This window comes from Sapajus apella, unplaced genomic scaffold (genome assembly GCF_009761245.1).
Source record: "Sapajus apella isolate SASKATOON/1434 unplaced genomic scaffold, GSC_monkey_1.0 scaffold40, whole genome shotgun sequence".
Lineage (NCBI taxonomy): Eukaryota > Metazoa > Chordata > Mammalia > Primates > Cebidae > Sapajus > Sapajus apella.
Window position 1 is genome coordinate 1,330,357 of NW_022436980.1, and position 20,068 is coordinate 1,350,424.

At 35.6% G+C, this 20,068-nt stretch overlaps 1 protein-coding gene across 5 annotated transcripts in view; it reads left to right on the top strand.

Annotated features, from left to right (window-relative positions):
• The window catches only part of GSK3B (glycogen synthase kinase 3 beta), a 228,474-nt gene that overhangs the window by 93,070 nt on the left and 115,336 nt on the right, over positions 1-20,068 (top strand). For all 5 annotated transcript variants that reach the window (XM_032298954.1, XM_032298956.1, XM_032298958.1 and 2 more), the window contains exon 3: positions 11,769-11,852. In XM_032298954.1, coding sequence (XP_032154845.1) covers positions 11,769-11,852 — 84 coding nt within the window. The remainder of the gene's footprint in view (positions 1-11,768; positions 11,853-20,068) is intronic.

Below are 20,068 nucleotides of genomic sequence, written 5' to 3' on the forward strand. Positions count from 1 at the left end.
ACCATGTATAATTAATATGTGCAATTTAATGCATTTGGACATATGTGTGTATTCATCTTACCATCACCAGAGCCAAGATAATAAACATATATCTGTCGCCTCCAAAAGTTTCATTATGCCCCTTTCTTACCGTTTTTCATTTTTTCGAGTGGGGAGGCAAGAACACTTGACATGACATCTACCCTCTTAGCAAATTTTCACAAGTACACCTTGTTAATTATAGGCACTGTGTTGGACAGCATATATCTGTAACTTACTTATCTTGTATAAATGTAACTTTATACCTTTGAAAAACAACTCTCGGCATCTACCCCCATCTCTTACTGTTGTCTACTTATATAACTTTGATTCCTTGTTATGAAAAATAATGCAGTATCTCTCCTTCTATGACTAACTTATTTTGCTTAGTATGGTATTTTCCAGGTTCATCTGTGTTATCACAAGTGGTAAGATTTCCTTCTTTTTAAAAAGCTTGTAATATTTATTCTATTGTATGTATATACCACATTTTTCTTATTGATTCATATGGGGTTGCTTTTACATCTTGGTTATTGTGAATAATGCTGCAGTGAATATGAGAATGCAGATATCTTTTTGAGACCCTAATTTCAATTCTTTTGGTTGTTTACCCAGAAGTGGGATTGTTGGATCATATGGTAAGACTGTCTTAAATTTTTAAAGGAGCCTCCATACCACTTTGCGTAACAGCTGCACTATTTTACATCCTCACCAGTGGTGTATAAGGGTTCCAGTTTTTCCACAACCTTGCCAACACTTGTAATCTGTAATTTTTTTAATAATTATCCTAGCAGGTGCAGGATACCTCGTTGTGGTTTTGACTTGCATTTCCCTGATGATTAGCAATGTTGATCCTTTTTTGCATATGCCTGTTGGTCTTATGTATGTCTTATGTATGTCTTCTTTGTCTATTCCAGTCCTCTGCTTATTTTTTATTCATCTCCTTTTTTGCTGTTGAGTTGTAGGAGTTTGTTACTTTTTTTCTTTTTTTTGAGATGGAGTTTTGCTCTGGTTGCTTAGGCTGGAGTGCAATGGCGCAGTCTTGGCTCACTGCAACCTCCACCTCCTGGGTTCAAGCGATTCTCCTGCCTCAGCCACCCAAGTTGCTGGGATTGCAGGCATGTGCCACCATGCCCGGCTAATTTTTTGTATTTTTAGTAGAGACGGGGTTTCACCATGTTGGCCAGGATGGCCTTGATCTCTTGACCTCGTGATCCACCCGCCTCGGCCTCCCAAAGTGCTGGGATTACAGGTGTGAGCCACCACGTCCGGCCTACTATTTTTTCTTTTTAATTAGCCCCTTGTCAGACATTTGGTTTGCAAACATTTTCTTCCATTCCGTAGGTTGCCTTCTTACTCTGTTGATTGTTTCCTTTACTGTGTAGAAGCTTTTTAGTTTACTATAGTCCCACTTGTCTATTTTTGGCTTTTGTTGCCTGTTATCCGAGAAATTACTAACAAGACCAGTGTCAAGAAGGTTTTCTCTGATGATTTCTTCAAAGGGTTGTGTGCTTTCAGACCTTAGGTTTAAATCTTTAATCCATTTTAAGTTAATATTTTTGTATGGTGTAAGATAAGGGTCCAGTTTTATTCTTTTGGAGATGGGTATCCAGTTTTTCTAATACTGTTTATTGAAAAAACTGTCCTTTCCGCATTGTGAATTATTGACACCTTTGTTGAAGATCCACTGACTGTATTTCTGTATTTTCTGCTCTATTCCATTAATTCATATGTTTTTTTCTTTTCGTGTGTGCGTGTGTATGTGTGTGCGTGCGTATGAGTGTGTGTGTGCGTGAGGGAGAAAACAGTCTCACTCTGTTGCCTAGGCTGGAGTGCAGTGGCATAATTTCAGCTCACTGCAATCTCTGCCTCCCAGGTTCAGGCTATCTCCCACCTCAGCCTTCCAAGTAGCTAGGATTTATAGATCTGTTTTTATGCTTCTATTATACTGTTTTGATTACTGTAGTTTTATAAAATATTTTGAAATAAGGAGATGTGATGCCTCCAACGTTGTTGTACTTGCTCAAAATTGCTTTGAATGTTTGAAGTCTTTTGTGATTCCTTGTAAGTTTTAAGATTAAAATAAATTATGTAAAAAATGTCTCTGGGATTTTGATAGGGGTTGCACTGAATCTATAGATGGCTTTAAATAATATGGACATTTTAACAGTATTCATCTGTGAACACAGGATGTTTTCCATCTGTTTGTATCTACTTTAATTTCTTTCATTAGTGTTTTATAGTTTTTAGTGTACAAGTTTTTCACCTCCTTGGTTAAGTTAATTCCTAAGTATTCTGTTTGCTGCTATTGTAAATGTGATTGCTTTCTTAAACATTTTTTGGATAGTTTGTTGTTGGTGTATAGCAGGGGTCCCCAACCCTCAGGGTGCAGACCGGTGTGGTCCATGGCCTGTTAGGAACCAGGCTGCACAGCAATAGGTGAACCCCAGGCCAGTGAGTGTTACTGTGTGAGCTCTGCCTCCTGTCAGATCAGCAGCAGCATTAGATTCTCATAGGAACATGAACCCTATTATGAACTGCGCATTCAAGGGATCTAGGTTGCACACTCCTTATGAGGTGAAACAGTCATCCTGAAACCTTCCCACCAGTCCCCCACCAGTCTGTGGAAAAATAGTCTTCCATGAAACTGGTCCCTTGTGCCAAAAAGGTTGGGGACTGCTGGTGTGTAGAATTACAACCGATTTTCTAAATGATTTTGTGTCCTGCAACTTGACTGAATTTATTTATTCTAACAGGGGTGTGTGTGTGTGTGTATCTGTGTGTATGTGTAGTCTAGGATTTTCTACCTATTTCACATGCAACTAAATAATTTTCTTTTTTTTTTTCTCTCAATTTAGATGCCTTTTATTTATTTTTCTTGCCTAGTTTCTCTGGCTAGGACTTACATACAGTACCATGTTGAATAGATGGGAGGAGTGGGCATCCTTGCCCTGTTTGTAATCTTAGAGGAAAAGTTTTCTTTCTCTGCATTGTATATGATGTTATTTATGGGCTTTCCATATATAGATGCTCCATGACTTAAAATTAAGTTATGTCCGGGTGAACTCATTGCAAGTTAAAAATGTCATTAAGTCAAAAATAACATTTAATGCACTTTATCTGTAGAACATTATAGCTTAGCCTAGCATATCTTAAACATGCTCCGAACACTTATATTGGCCTACAGGTAGACAAAATCATGTAACGCATAGACTCTTTTATAAAGTGTTGAATATCTCAGGTAATTTATTGAATACTATGTGGATGCTCGTCATTAATGTACACAGCAGAAATCACCATTGTAAAGTTGAAAATTTTTCGGTTGAACCATCAAGTCAGTGATTGTATAACTTTTATTTTGTTGAGGTAAGTTCGTTCTACATCTAATTTGTTGATGGTTTTGGTAATGAAAGGGTGGTGAATTCTGTCAAGTGTTTCTTCCAACCTTTTTTTCTTTTTTTTTGGGAGACAAAGTCTTGCTCTGTTGCCTAGGCTGAGTGCCGTGGCTCAATTTCAGCTCACTGCAACTTCCACCTCCTGGGTTATACTGAATATTATGGTAATGACACTTCTTATAATGAAATGTATTGATATGTATTGACGTATCTCTTCTTGTCAGTAGGGGTGTTATTTTATATCAGCAGTGTAAATCAGTGTTAATTGACTATTGAGTTGAGATGGACTGGGCATTGTTCTTGATTCTAAGAATATAATAATAAACAAAACAGACAACAAAACTGTCATTTTAAAGCTTATATTGTAGTGGGGAGAAATGGACAATAGATGAATAATTATGCAAAATAGAATATATTAGATTGTTACTCTGGAGAAGATTGAGGTAAAGAAGTGGGGATGAGGAATGCTGAGAGTGAATGTTGAGGTTGCAATTTTAAATAGTGTGAGAATCTAGCATTTGAGGAAATACCTGAAGTATGTGAAGGGGGCTAGATATTCAGATATCTATGCAATTATAAGACAAAATAAAGAAATCCCACATGGGTAACACTCTTTACCCACTTTCCCTCAATGACCATATCTTGCAAAATTATAGTACATTATCACAATTGGGTTATTGGCATTGATAGAATCCATTGATTTTATTCAGATTTCCTCAGTTTCTCTTGTACTACTTTGGCGAACTGTATGTGTATGTATTTAATTCTATTTTTTTTTTTTTTATTACATGTGTAGGTTTGTGTATAGACCATGACAGTCAAGATACAGAACATCACAAGTGTCTCCTTACTGCCCTTTTATAACCACATTGACTTCTCTCCCTGCCATTCCTGTACCCCTGACAACCAGTATAATCCCTGGCAATAACCACTAATCTGTTTACCATTTCCAAACTTTTTTTCTTTCAAGAATATCATATAAATGGAATCATATCCAGTATGTAACCTTTTGGATTGACTTTTTTCCTTTCTTTTTTTATTTTACTTTAGCATAGGTTTCTGGGGATTCAATCATGTTGTTGCATGTATCAATAATTGTTTCTTTTTTATTGCTGAGTAGTATTCCATGGTATTAACATACTGTAGTTTGTTTATTCACACAGTAATGGACATCTGGGAGCTAGTCTAAATAAAGCTGCTTTGAACATTCATGTGCAGGTTTTAGTGTGGACATAAATTTCTATTTCTATGAAACATATCCTTAAGAGTACAATTGCTGGGATCCTGGGTAAATTTTGAAGGTTCGCCCAACAGGATTTCTTGACAGATTAATGTGAGGTCAAGCTGGGTGCAGTGTCTCATGCCTGTAATCCTAGCACTTTGGGAGCGATAATTGTTATTGCTAATAATAACACTTTGGAATGCCCAGGTTGAAGGATCGTTTGAGGTCAGGAGTTCAAGAGACCAGACTGGCTAACGTGGTGAATCCATGTCTCTACTACAAATACAAAAAAAAATTAGCTGGGTGTGGTGCTGCCCACATGTAATCCCAGCTACTCAGGAGGCTGAGGCAGGAGAATCACTTGAATCTGGGAGACAGGTGAACTCATTGCAAGTTAAAAATGTCATTAAGTCAAAAATACATTTAATGCACTTTATCTGTAGAACATTATAGCTTAGCCTAGCATATCTTAAACATGCCCCAAACACTTATGTTGGCCTACAGGTAGATAAAATCATGTAACACTTAGCCTCTTTTATAAAGTGTTGAATATCTCAGGTAATTTATTGAATACTATGTGGGTGCTCATCATTAATGTACACAGCTGAAAGCACCGTTGTAAAGTTGAAAATTTTTCAGTTGAACGTCAGTGATAGTATAACTTTTATTTTGTTGAGGTAATTTCCTTCTATATCTAATTTGTTGATGGGTTTTGTAATGAAAGGGTGGTTTTGTTTTTACAACTACAGTTTGTTATATAAAATGTTACTTTTCCAAAGTCGTATACAGAAATCAAATATATTATAGTTACCATACAGTCACAGATACACACTCACAAACCTTGCTTAACCAACATACTAAAAGTGTTTTAAGAACATCTTTCTGTATTACTCATAGAGTTCTCAGAGCAGGTTACTTTGTCTTTAACAAAGTAATTTCCCAGCTTCTATAATTTCTTCTACTTTCCAACTTGGTGTTATTTTCCAAACTGTAGGTACCAGCACAAAGTCTTTGTTATCCTTTGCTTTCACAGAATTCAATGTGATCAGAAATAGTGATCACTTAAAGTAAGCACTGCAATATTACATCTTTTCCAACTTTTTCACTGGCCAAGGATAGTTCAACTTGCTCCCAGATGTTTAAGCTCATTCTGTTCTTACCAAAGTCCTCTTGCTATCTCTCTACTTCTTATCAACTTCACTTGACAACATGACTTAATTTTTCTCCCTGCAATAAATAAACTATCAGAGGGCTGCATAAGCACTTAAAGAACATAGATGTCTTAAAAAAAAAAAAGTATATAGATTTTCTTGAGAAGTGAACACAGATGCTTTAAAAAAGAAGAAAATTCTTAAAATGCATTCCCTTTATCTTATTAATGCTTTCCTGATATAATTAATGACACTCTGACCATATCTTGGGCTGAGTATTGCTACTGGTGTCATTGTCTTTTAGCTCAAGGTACTTGTTCAAGTGTTTTTTATAAGACAAGTCAACTTTAAGATGTTCTTTTTTTTTTTTTTTAGTTTGAGGATGTCTTTATTCTTCCTTTCTTGTTTGAAGAATACTTTTGCAGTAAATACAATTCTTAGTTGACAGTTTTTTTATTTTTTGTTACTGCCTTGTAGCTTCCAGTTTTTCTTGATCAGTCAGCCATTAATTGTATTGTTTTTCCCATGTATGTGATGAGTCATTTCTATTCCTCCCCTTATGTTTTTTTCATGGTGGCTTCAAACTGTTTAAATGTGATACGTTTAGATGTTGATCCCTGTGTTTATTATATTTGGGGTTCATTGAGCTTCATGGTTTGATAGATTGGAGGTTTTCATCAAATTTGGGAAATTTTTAGTCATTATTTCTTCTAACATTATTTTCTTCCCTTTTTCCGGTTAGTTCTGCCTTGAAACATATGTTGATATGTGTGATCTTATCCCAGAGGTCTCTGAGGCTCTGTTTATTTTTCTGCAACATTTTTCCCTCTTTGTTCTTTCTGTTGGACAATTTCTAGTTCTCTATTTTGAGTTCACAGATTTTTTAAATGCCATCTCTTGAGCACATAGCAAATCTCATTTTTGTTATGATGTGCCTTAACTCTAGTTAATTCTCATGTTTTATAAGTTAATATTTCTTTATTGAGATTCTCTATTTGTTGTGAAATTGTCATATTTTTCTTTACTTTTTAAAATATGATTTTTAAAAATTTTTTGAGCTTAATTATAAATTATAATAGCTGCTTTGTATTCTTTATCTGCTAAATCCAATGGCTGTCTCCACCCAGAATTTCTGTTGACCGCTTTTTTTTTTTTTTTTTAAAGAATCTGAGTATAGGTCAACTTTTCCCGTAGTTTGCATATCTCACAATTTTTTTTAATTGGACATATTATATAATATATTGCAGCATTGCTAGGTTCTGATTTTTTTTTTTTTTTTTTTTTTTTTTTTTTTTTTTTTAAGATAGGGCCTGACTTCTGTTGCCCAGGCTGGAGTGCAGTGCTTGATCTCAGCTTACTGCAGCCTCCACCTCTAGGGCTAAAACTATCGTCTCACTTCAGCTTCCTGAGTAGCTGGGACTACAGGTGCACGGCACGACACCCAGCTAATTGTTGTATTTTTCTATAGAGACGAGTTTTCGGCTATGTTGCCCAGGCTAGCCGAACTCCTAGGCTCAAGTGATCAGCCTTAGCCTCCCAAGGTGCTGGGATTACAGGTATGAGTCACTGTGCCTGGCCTGATTTATTTTTTTTTAAACCTCCTGAAAGTGATTGTTTTGTGTTTGGTGGTTTTTTTGTTGTTGTTGTTTTTGTTTTGTTTTTAAATAACTAACCTGTATGTAATCTGTAGAACCTTTCCCTTCAACAGATAGAAGCCCTAGAATTTTGCATTAAAATTTTAATTCTAATTTTCATTTTTTAAGCCTGATTTCCTAGGATCAGCGCTTTATTGCTTAGAGATTGTGATTAAACATCTTGAATTTTTAAAACTTTCACTGGTTTTTTGTTTGTCTGTTTGTTTTGTTTTTTTTTGAGACGGAGTTTCGCTCTTATTGCCCAGGCTGGAGTGCAGTGGCATGATCTTGACTCACTGCAACCTCTGCGTGCTGCATTCAAGCGATTCTCCTGCCTCAGCCTCCTGAGTAGCTGGGATTATAGGCATGTGCACCAGGCCCGCCTACTTTTGTATTTTTAGTAGAGACGAGGTTTCACCATGTTGGTCAGACTGGTCTCGAACTCCTGACCTCAGGTGATTCATCTGCCTTGGCCTCCCAAAGTGCTGGGATTACCAACGTCATGGTGCCCAGCCACTTTCAGCATTTTTTGATGATTCTATTTGTGAGTTGGGAAGCATATTCAAAATTCTGACAGTTTTCAAATTAGCCTTGGCTTTTACTTTCTCTGGACTCTCTTGAGTCTCCCTTTCCCTCATATGGGCACAGCCTGTCAGACAGGTATGTGTGGGGGCTAATTTAGGCCCTCTGTGCCTCTCTCATTTCCAGTGTCCCCTTATTATATTTCTGGATATCCCTCTAGTCTGTTATTTTCCCCAACTGGGACCACATTCTGATTTTAGCAGAGCTGTGGACCTTTCCCTTTGTATCCTTTAAATTCGCTATTTTTATTGCCAGTGCCACTGGGCTTGGGTTTTTACTCTCTATCCTAAATGACCGTAGCCCGCTGGTTTTCACTGCCAATGCTGCCCTGGGAAAACTGCCTCACTGACTGAGTTGGGTGGTGTTAGAGGGTTGGTAGCATCCCTTGGCAAAGAAAGCCACTCTCCTCTACTGTTCTATCAAATCTAAGCAGCTTTTAAAGAATAAATGCTTCTGAATTTGTTATAGCCTTTGATCAGTTTCCAGAGCCCTTAAGTGATTGTTTTCTTCAGTGTAGTTCAGTTTTATAATATTTTGGGGGAGTGGATTTGCTGCTACTCGTCATTCCCCTGTACCGCGAAATCACCCCTCAAACTTGCTAACCCCTTAGGACCTTGTGTTCCCTATACCCCCTTTAATTCAGTCTACTCAGTTTTTTTCACCATTGTTCTACTGAAACCATTCTTGTAAGAGTCACCAACATCTTGGCATTTGTCATAGCAATTGTCATTTTCCTTTTTTAATCTTGCCATTATGCCAAGCTGACAACTGAGTTTTTACATTTGTAGTTCCCTGTAACCACAGTGCCCTTTCCTAGATCTTCACATATAAAGGTTTTTACCTTTATATCATTCAGGTTGATGTTCATATCTTAACCTCCTTCATAAGGTTTTCTCTGGCTTCCTTATCTAAAATACAGATATTTCTAAAGTAACACAGTAGGAACAGAAGAGTAAACATAGATGACTATTTTTAGGTCCTTATACTTCACTTAATGCATCTTTCAGTAGCTTTTGATATAAATGATCACACAGTTTTTCTAAAAAAATTTTTCTTGGCTTCTAAAATAACATTCTTTCTTCATCTTCTTCCTGCTTTATTAACTACTCCACTGTCGTCTATTTTTCATTTCGTGATTTTTTTTTTCTGGTATGAACTTCTTCCTTAGGTGATATTATTAGGTACTCTTGCTTTAAATCTTCTTAATCTAGATGACTTCCAAATGCATTTTTCCAGCCTTAGCTTCTACCCTGACCTCACATGAATGTCTAAGGATTTCAAACTTAATATATGAAACCCAGAATTCTTGATCTACCTTTTCCTTCAGATTTATTCTCTTAAATTTTTAGAATGTCTTTTTTTTTTTTTTTTTTTTTTTTTTGAGGCAGTGTCTCTCCCTGTCGCCCAGGCTGGGGTGCAGTGGCGAGATCTGAGCTCAACTGCAATCTCCACCTCCTGGGTTTGAGTGATAGTGCTTTTCTGAAAGGTAAATCTGATTGTATCACTTTCCTGGTCAAAACCTCCATTCGCTTCCCTTTACATTTAGAGTGAAATTCAGTTTCTTACCACGTTTGATGAAGGTTTATATGATCTTGCGCCTTCCTACCTCTATGAACATAACTCCTACCTTTCTTTCCCCTTAGTCAGAAAGATGCACCCATATTATCTTTCTGCCTATTTCTTGAATATTCCAAGCCCACCGCTAGGTGTTTACATTTTTAGTTCCCTATAACCACAGTGCTCTTTCCTCAGATCTTCAGATGGTTCTTACCCTCATATTCAGGTTTGTGTTCATATCTTACCTGCTTCATGAGATTTTCTTTAACTTTCTTATCTAAAATAAGACATTTTTAAAGCAATGCAGTAGGAAGAGTAAATTGTAGATGAATATGTAGGTCCTTGTTCTTGCTTCACTTATGCATTCTTTTTGATTAAAAATATTATGCCTAATCTTATACAACTGCTGTTATCTGGGAACTTAATACTTCTCTGTTTCCTTGGTTAATGAGTCTGGAAAAATAACTTATTTTAACATAGTTGGCTATGTTAAAAAAAATCAATCCTGATAGCTGTATGTTATGGGAGGAATGATTGATTTACTAGAAGTTCTTCCTCAAAGCCAACTACCTACATGTAAATTAACAAAATATAGATGCTGGGCACTGTGTCTCATGCCTGTAATCCCAGCACTTTGGGAGGCCAAGGCAGGTGGATTACCTGTGGTCAGGAGTTCGAGACCAGCCTGGCCAACATGGTGAAACCCTGTCTCTACTAAAAATACAAAAAACCCCACAAAAATTACCTGGGCATGGCGGTGGGTGCCTGTAATCCCAGCTACTTGGGAGACTGAGGCAGGAGAATAGCTTGAACCAGGAGGTGGAGGTTGCAGTGAGCTGAGATTGCGCCATTGCATTCCAGCCTGGGCAACAAGAGCAAAACTCTTATCTCAAAAAACAAACAGACAAACAAAAAGCTATAGAAATACTTCCAGAAATAACTTTAATTTGGAATGGAAATGGGCACAATTTTGAAGTTGATAGTTTTCTGTGTTCCTCTCTCTGTACTAGTCAATGCTTAAGAGTCTTTTGTCAGTTATTCAAGTAATTGTGCTGTATTTTCTGACTTACTTTCTTAGTTTCTGTTTCCATTACTTTTACTAACAAGTAATGGAATGAAAGATTGATATCTTATAAAAGGATTTTAAATATCATTGTACACATAAGCCCAGCTCTGAAAGGTCAGTTTAAAGGAACATTCACTTCTGTTCTCATCTTTTAGGAACTAGAGGCCATCCTACTCTTCCTACTGTAGGATAGCTATATTTATCTGGCTCTTTGGTGCCGATCCTTCTTGGCCTCTTTTCTAATCATAAAACCATTTCCTTTCTAGATTCTTAGGCATATACTTTATGTTTTATAGGTCTTCTAAATCACTACTTTCACTAAAGCTTTATTTTTTTGGCTACAAAGCTGGCTTTTTGGTATTGTTTCTGTATGTTACGTAATCTATCCTTCATTAACTGGATTTCTGACAACCAGTTATATTGTTGGAGTATAATAACTTCTTTGTTAATGTACAGTCTAGTCAGATTTACTGCTGCAAAATTTGTGGTACTAAGAAATCATCATATTATTTAGTGATTTCTTTTTTTTGAAGAGTGAACATAACTTGAAACTTTCCAAAGGGAAAATAGTTTTGAATGGTCTACAAATCTATCAGGACTGTATAATTCCTTTTTGAGACTGAGTTTCGCTCTGCATTATTTTAACTTTTTCTAAAATTTAGCAGCTCTTTTCATGGAATTAATGCTCAGTTTTTTTTTTTGTTTTTTTTTTTTTTTCACTTAGAAAACAGATTGTTTTGAGCTATTTGTGGTAAAGTACCTGTTTTTACAATTTTGAATTCATTGAAGACTGTTATTTTTGTGAAATATAATACGAATTAATTGCTAGAAAGTTGAAATTTTTAAAAAGATAAAATATGGGTCCTAATTTTTATCATACTCATAGATATCAATTTATTCTGTCATTGTTATAAAAATTCTAAACACTCCATATCTGTATTTGTCTTTGGAGAGCAATATCAGATATTTCATGGACTAGTAACAAATATTTTGCAGATCAGAACCAATCTACAGATCACACTTTTTAGTAGCGTATCTAAAGCCTGCTAATTTTAGCGCTTAATGTTATTTCAGAAGCATCTTGTTCAATATGATGAATAGCTGTTATCTTTAAAAATATATTTTTATTTGTTTCTTTTTCAGAACCGGGAACTCCAGATCATGAGAAAGCTAGATCACTGTAACATAGTCCGATTGCGTTATTTCTTCTACTCCAGTGGTGAGAAGGTAGGTTTGATACTGTGTACTGAATATTGTGTATTGAATATTGTGTGTGTGCTGAATATTGTGATAATATTCAGCACGCACACAATAAGTGTGTACTGAATATTATGATAAATTCATTATTTTTCTAGAAATTAATCCTCCTATCTCCCCATAAGACAGTTTTGCTAATGAAACGGAAAAATTCCAAAACTAGGCCCCAGCAATATTCAGCCCAAGATACGGTCATTGAATATCATTAGTTATATTACGAAAGCATTAATAAGATAAAGGGAATGTACTTTTAAGAATTTTCTTCTTTTTTAAAGCTTCTGTCTTCTCAAGAAAATCTATATACATTTTTTTTCAAAGATATCTTTGTTCCTTAAGTGCTTATGCAGCCCTCTGATAGTTTATCTATTTATTGCAGGGAGGAAAATTAAGTAATTTTGTTAAGTGAAGTTGATAAGAGGTAAGACAATAGGTTAAACCTACCAAAGTCCTCTTGCTATCTCTTTACCGTTTACCAACCTCACTTTGTTTGGTTAAACATTTGGAAGCAAGCTGAACCATCCTTGGGCAGAGAAAAAGTTGGAAAAGATGTAATATTGCAGTGCTTACTTTAAGTGATCACTGATCACATTGAATTCTGTGAAAACAAAGGATAAAGAAAACTTTGTGCTGTTAGTAACTCCCCCCAATTTCTTTCTGTTCGGAAGAAAACAGTAATCAATGAAGTTGGAAGCAAAGAAAATAAATTTCTTCTGCTTTACCTTGGTGTCTTTATTTTTCTGCCTGTTGCTATTTTTTATTTCTTTTCACTGGTTTGGAGTGCATAGGCAGGGCAGGTAACAAATCATAGGCCACGCGCAGTGGCTCAGGCCTGTAATCCCAGCACTTTGGGAGGCTTAGGCAGGTGGATCGTGAGGTCAGGAGATCGAGACCATCCTGGCTAACACAGTGAAACCTTGTCTCTACTAAAAATATGAAAAATTAGCGGGACATGGTGGCACACGCCTGTAATCCTACCTACTCGAGAGGTTGAGGCAGGAGAATTGCTTAAACACAGGAGGCAGAGGTTGCAGTGAGCCAAGATTGCACCACTGTCCTCCAGCCTGCGCGACAGAGCAAGACTCCGTCTCCAAAAAAAAAAAAAAAAATCTCTTGATTCTTTTGGCTAAATAAATATGACTTTGGATAACTTCACTTGGTATTTTGGACTTCAGGTTTAATGCATATAATATCTAATGTTCTTAGATGCATAATAGTTGATTTCTAGCTCAGTGTTCTTGTTACTTTATGTAACTGTTTTCTAGTATAAGTTTTTAGTCATTTTCTACTACGCTTTTTCGTTTTTTTTTCAGGAAATGTTGCCTGACAACATTTTCTGTTAAATTTTATTTAAATTATTTTCTTAGAAAATCTTTTTTTCATTACAGTGCCTGTTGCATAGGAGGATACCAATGTGTTAAGCCAGAATTTTGATGTAAATGCCTACAGATGTACAATTTTTGTGTATATACATGTGTATTATAACTAATACATTTTAACGACTATAGTTAGCAAATAGGCCCTTTATTGACACTTGCTTTTTTTTTTTTTTTGAACTTAAAAACACTTGCTTTTCAATTGCTGTTTTTTTTTTTTTTTTTTTTAGTTTCCATGATACCCCTGGTTTATTAGGGATTGTAAACCCTCATAAGTATTTGAGAGCTCTTTTATTTCTAAATCCTATTACTTGGTTCATGCTCTTTTTTTTTTTTTTTTTTTAAACCTACCACATGGCTTATTATTATCTTTATTCTGATCTGTTTTGGCATGTGTTTACTTTTTTCTCTCTTCCTAAGTAAAATTGTAGAACCTCTGTTATGTCCTCCTTATAATGGAATTTTGCATCTTTTGTTGTTGTTGTTACTAGATATATCATGATACTCCTGTGTAAGAATTATTTGTTCTATGAACTGCTGGATTACTATAGATTCAATTGAAAAAGGTCCTCCTTACAGAGTTCTTAAACATTTTCTCTTGATTACTTACTTTAATTTATATAGCATTCCCTATTTGCTAGGCATGGTTTTAATGCTTTATAAATGTTAACTCATTTAACTCTTAAGAAGTTGAAGAGCAGAAAAGAAAGAATATCAAACCGTTTGAATGAAAGGCACCGGATGGCTTACTTTGTCTGGTTTTGGTTTGGTGGACAGCTCCTGTCATAGTCAGCTCTTATCCTGACTTAATGCTGCATTGGGGGTGACAGCTGACTGGCTGTTATCTGTATGCCCCTGAGGGCATGCTGTTCTCAGCTTCCTATTGATTTTAAATGTTCTTACAGATAAAGAGCAATTAGAAGTCATTAACAGAGATTAACCAGGAGAGTTAATCTCTATTATAAAAAGAGAGATTAACCAGGAGAGTTAATCTCTATTATAAAAAGAAATAGACCTAGTATTTTCTTTATGTCAGAACTTTCTCTTGAGCATTGTGAAATTTCCAAAGTTAAGAAAAAAGACGTCTCCTAATTTTAGGGTAGCTTCATTAAAAACAAAAAGGAAGAAGGAAGAAAAGTTGCGGTATAATGCTGAAAATAATGGTCCTTCTTTGTCAAAAAAAAAAAGGAAATTTTTCTAAGATGTGCGGAAATATATAGGTTGAAGACTTCCTGTAATCTCCCCGCCACCAAAAAGATAATTTTTTCTTGCCCCACTCATGAGCTCCACTTCTGAATTGTTCTGACAGGACTAACAGATCATTCGGGAGACCAAGTAGTAAACTATTTCTTCCCATATGACGGATTCTCTTCTAGGGTTGAGTACACAGGCTAGTTATTTTCAAGTTCTTTCTAGGAATAGGTTATTGAGAGTATCCACTGCTGTATAGAAAGGAATCTAAATGTCTATGAAATTCTTGCAAATCCTTGAAGATGATAGATCTTAGAATGTGGCAGTCCTATATTTGGTAGGCATTTTTTTTAGCAGATGCATTATGTATTGCTTATGTGTATTGTATATGAGAAGAGTTTTGGAGGAGGAAATAATAAATTAATCATTTGCGATAACCTATGACACATGCAAATAGAGATGCCTAGTAGACAGATATATGTGTGACTTCATAGATGTTGGTGGTGGCTCTCGGTGGAGAGCCTAAGTAGGCTCTTGACAAAGTAGGATGGAGAGGGTGCATAGCCACGTGGAGCTGGGGAGGGAGGAGATATGGAGTGCTGTTTCAGGCCAGGACAGTGAAAAACCAGCAGTTAGGCAATATTTGTTGCCTTCTGTCTCTAGAATTTTTATTGGAGGGTGACAGTAGTCTTCATTTGCGAGAACTGCAAGGAAACCAGTGCCTTTAGGTGAGATCCAGGTTTTCTCTAGGGCAAGAGATTGGGGTTATTAGAAATTTTCTTTTTGAGGTTTCAGATAGTATGGGGAATGTTTTGGGAGGGAGATCAGTGATAAGAACATGAACCTACAGGAAGTTTGAGGAGGCAATTAGGGAGATTAGTTGAGGACATTGTGAAGATGAGAAAGATAGTTTCAGGATTAGAGAGGCGAAAGACTTCATTAGGTTTTAGAATAGATGACTTCACATGTATCTGGGAATTTTAAAAAATTCTCTCATTCTCTATAATCATCTTTGACTTTCTTTCCCTATTTTCTATCAGTCTCTTTCTCTAGCCTTTTTTTTCCCTTTCTCTTTAGTCTTTGTTCCCCTTTCTGGATTCCTCAACCTTTCACTGTAGGCTCCAGGTCTCTATCTTTCTGTCTCTGGGTTTTTGTCCCTTTCTCTGGTCTGTGTCACCCCGTCTTTTGGATTTCTTTTCCCTCTATGTAACTCTTTCTCTTTGTCTCTTTCCTTCTTGTCTCTTTCTTCTGCTACACACCCTTTTTCTCTTTGTCTCTGTCTCTCTCTGTTATTTTCTCTTTATGAATCTCCATCAACCTCTTTCTCGGGGTTTCTATACACCTCTTTTATTGGGATTTACCCATCCCACTCTCTTTCTGATGGCTTCTAAATCTTTATATGGATTCTCATCTGTCTTAAATCTTCTTTATTGTCTCACTTAATGTCTGTTCTCTCCTGGCCTCTATTACTCCCCTTTTTGGAAAATGTTAAGGAAAACAACTAAATTATTCACTACCACTGTTCTGACCTTTGACTTCACTTCTGTGTATCTTATTCCATATGTACGTGATTTATATAGGTATATGCATAATTATGATCTCATAAAGACTTTTTTCTCTTGCCTCATAATATATATGGGTATTTTGGTTATCTACTATTTCATTGTTGTACTATATAATATTTTATCTATTCCCACAATTTTAGAATTGTAGCAAAGCTACCCTGTGGCCTTGTCATAATTTCTGTTCTAAGTACTCTTGTAGCTCTGGGAGAATTAAAGTAGGATTTCTGTAATAACAGGCATGTTTTACATTTCACTGACCACAGTTTGACTGAATGGTATGTCTATTTTGGTAACTTTCTTTTGATTGTATTCTGCCTTCACATTTTAAAGACTTTCTTTAGGGATTGTGGATAATCACCTTTTAGCCTGTAACAGGGGAAAGAAGTAGCCAGTGTAACTAGAAGAAAGGAATTAAGTCAGGACAGAGATTAGCGATGTGAACTAATTAGGCTTAGTTTTCTGGTTGGAATTATTAGTGTTTGCTATAGTAACTAGAGCATCATGTAGTCAGTTCATAAACTGTACGTTACGCAGTAGTAGCTAACTCTGATTTAGTTTAGAATAAGTGGTACCTCCTCTCTTACCTTTGTCCGTCTCTTTTGATCTGCAAGAGGGACCAAGTGTTTTGAAACTCTGGGGTTATAATTTTGTGAATTTCAAGTATCCTATAGAATAGTCTTTCTTTTTTAAAAAATACTTTGGCAGTAGAAACTTTCTACACCCCCAATGAAATTTTATGAAGACCTCTAATAGAACATATAAAAAGCAAAGTTGCTCTAGTTGAAGCCAAGGTGCGAGATCAGCTGATTTTTGCCTTCTCTGAGTTATAGCTTACCTTTGCAGAACGCTAGAACTCTGAAAGTCATAGGATAAAAATCATGTTATGCCTTTATAAGATCCTTAAGATTTATTTCAATCGATTAATAGTTTTCTGTAAGAAAAATTTCTGTAAGTAACTTTTCGCGTAAAAGTATTTTTCCTTGTGGTTCACAGATTACTTGAATAATAAAGAGAAAAACTTCTGTCTTCTACTTTGTGAGAGACTGTTCAAATAACAAAGATAACAGTTGATTTTATTTCTCATACCATCTTTGTTCTGTTGATAGTAATGAGGAGGTGGGGTGGCACTGTGGCCAGAAGGGGAGAACCACTGCTTCTGGGATCAGCGAGCAGAATACTGAATACTGCGCTTAATTATGCCGTCTACCAGTAGCTCTGGAGAGGAAAGGATATGGATGACATATATGCCGAGGATGCATTCTGAAAAGCAAAGAGCACGAGCTAGTAATATTTGCGTTTGCATTCCATTTCTTCCACTTGATAGCAGTATGACTCTGGGCAAGATACTTACTTTTATAAGCCTTCTCTCACCATCTGCACAGTAGGGGTTTTGTAAGGAACAAGTGTAATAATGTTATCAAGTGCTTATCATAGCGCCTGGCATATAATTAACACTTAATAAACATTAATTACGATTTTACATATTATTTGTTTATTAATAGCAAATATATATTGCGCTTTCTATATGTCAGCCATTGTCCTGAGTCATTTACATATTTTATAACTCACTTAAACATCATAGCAACCTGTTGAAGAATTGGTACTGTTATTGTCCCCATTTTTTAGAAGAAGCTGAAACAGCAGTTAAGTAAGTTACCATACAACTACTAAATGGCAGTGTTGGGAGTCAGCTCCAAGTAATCTGACTCCAGAGTCTGTATAGTACGCTATACTGTTTAGCGCAGAATGTATATTCCTCCAGAAGCAGTGTGCTAGAAGGAATACTTTAAAAAATATCTTAGTAATGATTATAGAACAAAGAAAGATTATAATATTAATAGTAGTAATAGTTGCAGTAATAGTAACGATAATAATAGCTAAAAGGTATATGAAACTATGCCAGGCATTAATCTAAACACATTGCTTACATTTACTCAATTTAATCCTCACAGCAGTTCTATGAAGAGGAGCTGGAGAGAAGTTAAGTGACCTGCCCACAGAGCAATTTAAACCAGTATTTAAAATTTCTAGTCTGCAGGAAGTATGTGACTCTCCTAAAATAAAGATTGTGCATTTTTTTGGAGGGAACTAGCTTATGTGTTTTACTAGGTTTTCAGTGAAATCTCTGACCCCCAAAAGATAAAGCAGAATTATCAAGCCATTCACCCAAGAGCCAAGGAGATATAATTGTAGCAAGCTGTGTTAATATTTATTAGAAATGTTTTGATGAGATTTGAGCCCAGGCAGTCTATCTCTGGCTTCCAATAACCTTCCCTAATAGCACTACTCTTAATTTTGGTATATATTTTACTTTCAGTAAAGAACTTTTATTAGAGGTTTCTAAAACTTGCGTGTATGTGTATGTACTCATTTCTAATTCAGCTTTAACCTTCTTAAGAGCAGGTGTGTATGCACGTGGTTATAATAAGGGATGAGAGAAAGAAATAAAAGGCCAAGAACAGTTCCTTCTTAATTTTGAAGCAGTATAGTATAAAGAATCAGTTTGGGTGTGCATAGTGACTCTGCTGTGTACTAACTATGTGTCCTCAAGCAAATTGCTTAATCTTTCTCCTTATCTATAAAATGAGGATAATATGTATATACTTTTGTTACACACACATACACACTTGTGTTTTATATATATACTTGTGTTCTATACACCGTGTGTACCTAGAAATACAGAGTATTTTAAAAACTTAGTGGTGTAATAGCACCGTGTATCCCCTCTAATGGTAGAGGAGATACAAGTAGTTTGAAATTGGTGGTATATAAAGTTGGGGTAGTGGGGATGGTAGTGGGAGCTCAGGCTAGGAAAGTAGAAGTGGGTTCATAAATGATTAGGTCAATATCAGCCTCCCAATATAAAAATAACTTTATTGTCATTGTTGTTCTTAATTAGGTGAAACCCCAATTCACAGAAATGGTACCTTGATGAAGTTGACAGTATACAATTCTTCCCTCTTTTCCTCTCTCTTTACCTTACTGTGTGAAAATTACTGGTAGAAGGAAATTTTATTCAGGGAAATAAAGTGATTACCTATCTAAGCTCACTTGGTCTGTCTTCCCTAAAGTTTTATGTTGATGTCTTATTAAAGTGGTTTATTGATTATTCATAAAGTGGTTTATGAAACTTTACTGATGAGATGTTAACGTCAATGGAGTATGCTCTAGGGACCGAATATATAAGTAATAATAAAGCTCTTGAGTTTGAATTATAAGAACCTTCTCATAAAGCATAAATGTTACTGATAGCAAATAAGGTGGTAATTGTCATCTGCCTGAAAATAATCTAGGAGTTTCTTTTGAATATCAATTATCTTTTTATGTTATTTTAATATTTCAGTGAAACTAAAATGTTATTACATGTATATTATTTTAAAAATTGAAATAATAAAGAATAAATTAAAATAATATCTTTTTTTTTTTTACCCGAATCCCTAAATTTCCTAATCCACTCTTAAGATACATACATGTGAGATGCAAATTTCTTACATGCATGTATGAGCACATATATTATATGTAAGTATAATAGCATGTATATTGTTTTGGAGCATGTTCCCTCTTTACCAATGATATAGTAATAGAGTTTTTTATATCCGTATGCATAGACCCTGCAAAGATTCCCCTGTTGTTGACATATTAATATGTTACATTTGTTACAGTTAGTTAATTATTATAGTTTAATCAGATTTCCTTAGTTTTTGTCTAATGTCTTTTGTTTATGATCTCATTTAAGATACCACATTACATTTACAAAGTGTAAGAAAGAATACCACATTGGGGATCCCGCATTGCAATGTAATGAGACATTAGTGGTCTCATTTTACTTGCCTCTTCACTGTGGCAGTTTCTTAGACTTTTCCTTGGTTTTGATGATCTTGACAGTTTTGTGGAGTTCTGGTCAGATATTTTGTAGGATACCTAAAACTGGGGTTACAGGTTTTTGGCAAGAAGACCACAGAGAGGTAAAGTGTCATATTTATCACATCATACCATATCAAGAACACATACTGTCAACATGCTGTATGACTGCTGTTAACTGACTTTCAACACCTGA